The sequence below is a fragment of the Gossypium raimondii genome, chromosome 1 (assembly GCF_025698545.1).
Source record: "Gossypium raimondii isolate GPD5lz chromosome 1, ASM2569854v1, whole genome shotgun sequence".
NCBI lineage: Eukaryota > Viridiplantae > Streptophyta > Magnoliopsida > Malvales > Malvaceae > Gossypium > Gossypium raimondii.
Window position 1 is genome coordinate 49,801,299 of NC_068565.1, and position 8,584 is coordinate 49,809,882.

Consider the following 8,584-nt stretch of genomic DNA (forward strand, 5'->3'; position numbering starts at 1 on the left):
TGATAAAGTCCAAAAATAAAATCTCACTTTTTTTTTCATATAATTATATAACAATCACAATCTATAATAGTATTTTATTATAAGAGACAAGTTTGTTGTAAAATCAGTTTTATATTTTATTAAATTTAGTAAAATTCCTAAGTGGAATAAAAATAATCCATGTAGTACTATGTGTAAATTATAAAGTTAGTCCTTATACTTTTCGAATTGCTCAATTTCAATTCCTTTACTTTTTGAAATTTAAAATTTCAAGCCAAACCCAAAATGGTAGCAGTTAAATGTTCCTAGTTAAATTCTACTATTAGGCGTGTATCATGCCTAAAGTTGTAGATCCAGTCTCCAATATGATCATTCTTAGTTTCCATATTTTTCGAATTTTGAAATTTCAGTATTAACGCAAATAAAGTCCTTAAATCCATTAAACTAACATGACATTACACGTGTGATAATATATTTATCGCATAAGAGTTTAGAAATTGTATAACTTAATGAATTTAATAACTACTATTTGGTTAAAAGTTAAAAGACCCTAAAAACTTTATTCTTTTTCTCTAAGTCATTTGTTTCTTCTCTTTTAATTTGTCCAGTGGCAGTAGCCAGCCTGCCTTTTTTTCCCTCCCACTAACCCCTTTTTTTTTCTTTTCATTCTCATGTGCCTTATCTCTTTCCAGTTTACAGATCTATTTTGTGGGTATCTTTGTTGCTTTCACAAGTTGTAATGGATAAATGATAGTGCTTGTTGTCACTAAAACTCCACCAGCCACCAGTAGTTTTTTTTTCGGAAAGTGGGTGACTCTTTCTTGGCTTCTCTGTTTTGAGAGTATTTCAGAATAATAAATGATTTCACGAGTTGGTTTGGACTCGCGTTGTCTTAAGTTTTATATGTTGTTTTTGTTTGTTTTCCATTGTTTAACAAGTCTTCACTTTTAGAAGTTTTGTCTATTCCTGTAACACGTTTTTTAGTCTTACTTATGCATGTAGTCTTGCTTTTGCAAGTGATTTTAGGGATGGTTTTGTCGTCGTCCTCTCCAATTTGGTGGATGCTCGATTCTTTTGCCGATTTTTGCTTGCCACTTTGGACCATCCAGGCTTATTTCCTTGTCGTATTAAGTGCTTGGAATCACTCCAAATATGTTGTACTAGAGTTGTGACAAAGCCAATTGTCAATGTGCCATAATGTTCATTTGATGTTGAGGTTGAAGCCTTTGTTGTGTTGATGGAGCTTGTCCTTCACCACCTGCGATTGGTATTTGTTGTTTTTTTTCCTTGAATTGCATGATTTCATTCATGGAATAAATTAATGAATTTCTCTTTTAAAAAAAATAACTACTCTTTGGTTAGGACCGAATTTTCAAATTTTGAAAACTATAAGGACAAAAAATGAACAAATTAAAGTACAAAGACTAAATTCAAAGCTTACACATAGTAACAAAATTTAACCATTACTGTGTAATCAAGTTGGTATTTGAGACAAATCCTTAATCTTCAACCCTAACTAAAATCCAGACCAACATGATCAAATTCCCTAAATTTTATGAAATCCTTAAAATTTTCAAACCCAAACAAGATTCTACTCGAACCCTAAACTCATACAATCAAATCCTTAAATTCTTTTAAACCAAAATAACACTTATGTATTCTTTTTTAAATCCCAATATTCACACATTGAACACATAAATTCTTCTAACTCTAACACCAATTCAATTCAAAATCTATACCTTTTTTGTTTATTTATTACAAAAAAATTTGGTTTTTCATTGCGTTTTCAAAACTCCCAAAAACAACACAAAAATGTCATGAAAAGGTAATTTAAAATTTTGAGCTTTCATGACGTTTTCTATGAAATGTAGGAAAGCGTCACTCATGAAAAGTTACAAAAATTTTGAAAGTTAGAAAGCATCACGAAAAGATGTAAAGAACATCACAAAAACATTTTACGTTAGCGACATTTTTAAGACGTCGCCTAATATTTTTAAATCATCACGAAAAGTTTTTTTTTTCATGATGTTTTAAATCATCACTAATAATTACCCAAAAACGTCATTAAAAGTGCCCTCTTCTATGCTATCTTCCTTTATTTTACCATTTGCCAAAAAAAAAGTCATTGAAAATATGTCTTGTCGTGATGTTTATTAAAAAGGACATCGAAAATTGTAACTTTCGTGACATTTACTAAAAAAAACACAAAAAAATTACATGAAAAAATCAATTGAACCCTAAACACAGTTGAAGCCCTAAAGATATATAAACTTCAAACACCCCAACATAATCCAAACCTCAAATACCATTGGAATCACAACACTAAACAAAAACATATTTTCTAGGTGGACTTAGGCACTCCCACCAAAACTCCATGAACCCCTTTGTGCTCTCCTCAAAGTAGAGAGACAAAAAGTCAGGGTTAAAACTGAACATAGACACTCTGGACACAATACATCTACCATTTAAGGGTCTAATCAGCTATTTAAAATATGACACTTTAAAAATTTCTCTCAATAAAAGAGTTACCCCTCAACATGTTAACATTTTGAACTAGTTTTTTAATGCAAACAACAATAAAAGCTAAAAACAATCAAAGAAAAAAGAAAAATGATTATAGGTTAAATTTGATCGCAATATATAATCTAAATTCAAAATTTAACCTTAACGATTTTTTAAATATAATCAAAATATCTTTTATTGGTTTGAATTTAGTTTTGTTCGAGTCTTAACAAAATTTTTAACACCAATACCAATACCCAATTCATTGTAATAATTTTAAAAGATTAAACATACAAATTAAACCCAAATTTAATTATTTTTATTACAACTAATCGATGGTACAAAATTAGGGCGATACATGAAACTAGCTTGGTAACTATGAAATAGCTAGAAATGAAAGAAAACTAAAAACAGGGACAAAAGCGAATAATAAACAAATAAAACTTTGGTTTTCACCAAATCAAGCACATATAATAAGTTAATGAGCAAATCTTATTCTTGTTCTCTAATAGGGCTAATTTATAGTTTCATGCAAATGGTGACATTAATGCAAACTTTGAAATTAATCTCTTCAAGCTTCTCCATCTACACATCATCTCTAAAGATTCCAAAACCCATCAACATCCCAAAATGCATATTCGTCGTCGTCGACGACGTCCTTTTTTGTCGATGAGTTATCGTTCATCCCAATCTGAGTAAATCGATTAATGTACTGATTATTATCGAGTCCAGGAAACAGTTCTCCTATCTTTAATATCCCTGGCGGCCGTCTATCGAATGACCTCAAACATTTCGATTTCTTATAAACCCGGCACAAGCTGAATTCTTGTCTTAGCTGTAAAAAGAGAGAGAGAGAGAGAGAGAGAGAGAGAGAGAGAGAGAGAGAGAAAATCACATAAAATATAGAGGAAAGGTTGTCTAGGTTTGAATCCGAGGTTATATGATAAAGAACTTACGGTAGGAGGTGTAGTGGCATTAGCTAAAGAAACATGGTCTTGAATAGCTTTATATTCGTTCATTTTCCAGTCAGTTTTCTTCCCATTTGGGGCTCTTCCGTTGTAGAAGACCATAGTTCGTTTGACACCTATGGGGCGACTGTTGAAAGAGTAAACATAACCAGGTGAACCAGTGGCTTTCCAGTACCCCGATGATGTTAGCCGCTTTGGTCTCCCCCCTCGAGCTTCACTCTCTTGCCTTGGAATGAAGAAAAACCATTGCTCTGGGTCTTTATGACATAGGTTATCTGAGAATCCTGCATCAAATGCACCAGTGATCATGAGAAACATATATATATATATTATATTGGTTTAAAAAAAAGAAAAACATAAAATGTTCGACCTCCTTGAAACTTTTGCTAGTCTTATTTCCAAGATAATCAAATAATAAACCCAGAAATTTTATGCCAAAAAGTGAAGAAAGGGAGACTCTAGAGTCCATATTCAAAGCTTTCTCGTATATGGGTAAGTTTCATCTGACAAAAAAAAAGCTTTATTCAGCTCAAACACCGAGCCCCAAGTTTCATGGTACTCAAGAAAAACAATACTGGTTAATCTTTCCTACTGCTGAAGATATATATATATACACGCACACACGCAAGTGGTATCTCAGCTCTCTCAATATCCTCGGGGTGTTGAGTTTGAGCCTTGTCATGAGCTTGCTTTTCAGCAACCATGGCAGAAGACTCCGATCAAAAGCAATACCGAGCTTATTGAGGATCCGCAACCCTCAACAAAACTAAGAAATTTTATGTCAAAAGAAGTGATAGAAAGGGATATTGTTAAATCCAAAAGAGAAGAAGAAATATATTTACGAGGAAGATCCCACGGATTGAAGTTATAAATGTCGACAACTGGTATAACACGATTCATAACATGGTTGAGATCATCATCTGTTTTAGCTTCAAGCTTCTTGTGGAGATAAAACGAAACCAGCTCTTCTTCAGTAGGATAGAACCGAAACCCTGGTGGCATATCCTCCATTTTTGTATACCTATACTTGTTTATTCATGCCAGTCTTCTACTATATATACACTAACAAGCATGTAGTTACAGTTGTAATTTCTCGATCATTGATTAATGGGGGGCCAGCAACGGACTGTGGAGTTAGGCAAGGGAGAAGAAATCAGTCAGAAAATGGAGGGGAAATGGCCTTGGAAACTTCCACGCGCTTTACTATGGAAAATATTAATACAATTGTCACTCATTTCACATTTTATTTAGTACTTTATTAACATTATAATTATTATTATTATTTTGCTTGGAAGTAGTCAATATATTCTTATATGAAATAAAGTGCTTATTCGTGTTTGATGTGATTGGAGTACATACAAATAATAATTTTATCTTATTTGTAAATTATTAAAGAGGGAAATTATACCACTAGTCATTCAAATATAGATAAGTTTTCGTTTTGGTCACTTAACTAAAAAAATTACAATTTGGCCAGTGAACTATTCGAAAGTTTTCGTTTAAGTCACTGAACTATTCAAAAGCTTTTATTTAAGTCGTCGTGCTGTTAAATTTATTTTTTTAAATAAAGGTTCTGCTAGCGAGCTCCCAGTTATGATTCAACAATCGGTACAATAGACCAATACACATCAACAACTCGAAGAACATATCTTAGATCCAAGCCGATTTAACAGCTGGTATCGAAGATTGGAGAAAAAACTGTTTGAATTTTAGTGTGCAAATTCATGACATCTAAAACTATTTTATGAAAAAATTAACTGTAGAAAAGAATGAGAAATAAAGCTTTTGATTGGTGTAGGCAATACGAACAGAAAAAGTCATATAGCATCAATTTTAACAATTCAGTGACTTAAATGAAAACTCTTTAATAGTTCAATAACCAGATTGTTTTACCTATAATTTAGTGACTAATGATGTAGTTTACCCTATTAAAAATTTGTATAATTAATTGTATATGAATATATGTATATTTATATAGACTGTTATACGCATCACATAAAATATATATTTTCTTTAATCTCGTAATACATATATATATATATATTATGTTTTGTACATTTTACTAATTGTATATATTATAAAAGTAGACCTTCTCACATATGTTTTCTGGTGCAAAATTAAATTAATATTGCTTATCTTCGTATAATTTTTTATATAATTGATATTCTTAACAAATTCACGGTTAATTTAATAAATTAATTATATTTATAGTGCTCCAAAAGTTTTCAATTCAATATTTTAATTATAAGTAAAATTTACTTAGCAAAATTAAAATAATTTTACATTTTTCATAATTTTTATATGGTTAATATTTTAATAATTCAATCTTCATATTTCATGCTCCATTCATTAGATCATGCATGTCAAGTTCGGTATAAATTAAAAATTTTAACTAAAATAAACTATTAAATATATATTAATATAAACAATATTTTAATTGATATGATAGAAATATTAAATCGATTCAAAAATTTACATGCATTACAAGTAAAAATACTTTGATAAATTTAATAGTTGGATTATAAAATATTAATTGTATAAAAATTACGTAATGGTGTAAAATCATATTAATTTTACATCGGTGTTTAGTTTTACATCTATGCAAGTGAATCTCTCCTTTAAATCATATTAATTAAGAAAAGTATTTTATTAAATAATAAATAAACATTTTACATTTATTCAAAATTTAACATGTATAATCTACGTAAATAAAACGTAAAACAATAAACAAATATTAATAGCATAAAACACATTACCAAAATTGAGTAAAATTAATATATCATATGGTTTATGGTAAGGTGGAAGCTTTTGGATCATTCAACTCTCAAATTTAATTGTTATTTTATTTAAATCATATGTTTTTTAATCAAATTTATTTTAATGTAAATTTAGATATATTTTATTATAACTTCAATTATGTTTTATATGGTTAATTCTAAGTTATGTTTACATTTTTTTGTAATTATAAAATCGATATTACAAGCTATTCTTTATGCATATAATGTTCTGTTTTTTATTGTCAAGTTTTTATTGTAAGCAGCTAAAATTGATTATGTGTCGGTATTAGTGGCCAAAATCGCAGTCACAACGGGGTATACATTGGTGTTTCATGGGGGGATTTGTGTGACTTGAAGGAGGTTGGAGGTATGGGCTTTCGTAATTTGACTAAATTTAATATCACACTATTAGCTAAGCAAGGGTAGCGTTTACTTTGTAACCCCACTTCACTAGTGGCTCGAGTGCTAAAAGCTAAATATTTTATAAACAAAGATTTTTTAAGAGTTGAGTTAGGAAGTCAACCTTTAGCAATTTGGCGAAGTATATGGGTAGAAGGGACCTTCTTGATAAATGGATCGACTGGCAAGGTGGAAGTGGGAGACTAATCTCCATTTGGGATATGTGTTGGCTCCTTGGCGACAAACCCTACAAAGTACAATCAACCCAAGTGAGTGGAATTGAGTGAGTAACAGATTTGATTGATGAGCAAACATGGAAATAGAAGGAGGATCAAATATTGACCTCATTTGATATTCACGAGGCAAGGAAAATTTTGAGCATTTAGCTGACGCAACATCAGATAACAAATCGACTAAGATGGTGCCTTGAAAGCTCGGGTGAGTACACAGTTCGTAGTGGATACATATTATTACTTAGAGGCTTTCCTGACACTGATGATGACACATATAGATTTATATGCCAAGATATTTGAGGCCTTTACAGATAGATTTGGCAAACATATGCGTCAGAGAATATGAAAATTATAGTATGATGATTCACGAACAAATTTGTGCCTACTAATGCTAATTTGTGCCTAAGAAAACTAATGGTTGATGCAATTTGCCCTCATTGTCACCTTGAGGCAGAACGTGTCCTTCATGCTAACTGAGATTGCCCAATAGCCATACAGGTTTGGCAAAAATTGGGAATCAATTGAGTGATAAGCCAAGCAGAGAACTCATTGGTAAGTTGGGTTGGACAATTATTCAATGGGATGAGCAACTATCAAAAGTTAATTACTATTGTAGCAATATAGGAAATTTGGCTTTCAAAAAATAGGATGGTGCATGAAAGCAAACAACAAACAAGTTCTGAGATTACTACCTTTGTATTAGGTTATGCTAGAGAATTAGAAACACTGGTAGGGGAATAGTTAAAGCTTAAGCCAACAGAGTCCGTGGGGTGGTGTTGCGCGGAAGCGTGTAAAAGAGTAAAATTATTGTACTAAAAAATCACACTAAGTTCAATTCCCAAGAAAGAGAGGTGGATCACGAGGATTGCTTAAGTACCAGGTCTTTCCTAGCCAGAATACCCCTCTATCGTAATTTAATAGCACAACAAATCACTACAATTACACTCACAAAATATGCAAAATAAACAATAAAGAACACTAGAATTTTAACGAGGTTCAGCAAATTTTGCCAACGTCCTCGGGCTCTACCAAATATATTTCACTCCAAAATACAAGTGAAAGTTTACAAATAAGGAGAGAGAACAATTGCCTTAAGTAGAGAATGGCAAATGTGGGATGTAGAAAATGAGAAATAGTTAGGCCTATTTATAGTTGAAGCTCAATGATCAACTTGCAAAGTCCCTATACAATTAGGGACCAAAATTATAATTATCTCAAGCCAAATTTCAACCCTAAAATCTATGCCTTAAATGCTTAGATTTTCGGTGCCAAATTTCTGACACCATCCATCTTTGAAAAGTCAAAGATGGTTGCCAATAATCTCCACCTTGAAGATTTGATTAGGATAATCTTATCTTCACACAATTATTTCTGCCTTTGACGACAATACTTGATAGTGCCTTCTTCAACTGTTAAACTTGCAGGATATTGATCAAGATCAAACAATGTTCGAACTTGATTGTTGTTACCACTTTGGTCATCATATCTGTAGGATTATCTGCAGTCTTGATCTTCTGAAGATGAATTTTCCCCCCATCAATAATTTTTCGCACAAAATGGAATCGTACGTCGATATGCTTTGTACGTGCATGATAGACTTGATTCTTTGCTAAATGAATAGCACTTTGACTATCACAATACACGCTAATATGCTCCTGAACCAATCCCAAGGTTTTAACCATACCTTGTAACCAAATAGCTTCCTTTACAGCCTCTGTTATAGCCA

At 31.5% G+C, this 8,584-nt stretch overlaps 1 protein-coding gene across 1 annotated transcript; it reads right to left on the minus strand.

The window, feature by feature from the left end:
• Nucleotides 1-2,778: 2,778 nt before the first annotated feature.
• On the minus strand, nucleotides 2,779-4,602 carry LOC105786326 (NAC domain-containing protein 90). The gene is made up of 3 exons (XM_012612705.2): nucleotides 4,292-4,602; nucleotides 3,438-3,733; nucleotides 2,779-3,316 (listed from the first exon to the last, which is right to left on the minus strand). Exons 1-3 carry the CDS (start codon nucleotides 4,458-4,460, stop codon nucleotides 3,080-3,082), a joined length of 702 nt encoding a protein of 233 aa, XP_012468159.1. The 5' UTR covers nucleotides 4,461-4,602; the 3' UTR covers nucleotides 2,779-3,079.
• Nucleotides 4,603-8,584: the final 3,982 nt, after the last annotated feature.

Bases quoted from the DNA above. Each gene is read 5' to 3' on its own strand.
- LOC105786326 (XM_012612705.2), bottom strand. From the start codon at position 4,460: ATGGAGGATATGCCACCAGGGTTTCGGTTCTATCCTACTGAAGAAGAG. The intron at 3,734-4,291 runs GTAAATATATTT...CATTTGATGCAG, and splicing joins CAATCCGTGGGATCTTCCTC to GATTCTCAGATAACCTATGT. The intron at 3,317-3,437 runs GTAAGTTCTTTA...CTCTTTTTACAG, and splicing joins ATGCCACTACACCTCCTACC to CTAAGACAAGAATTCAGCTT.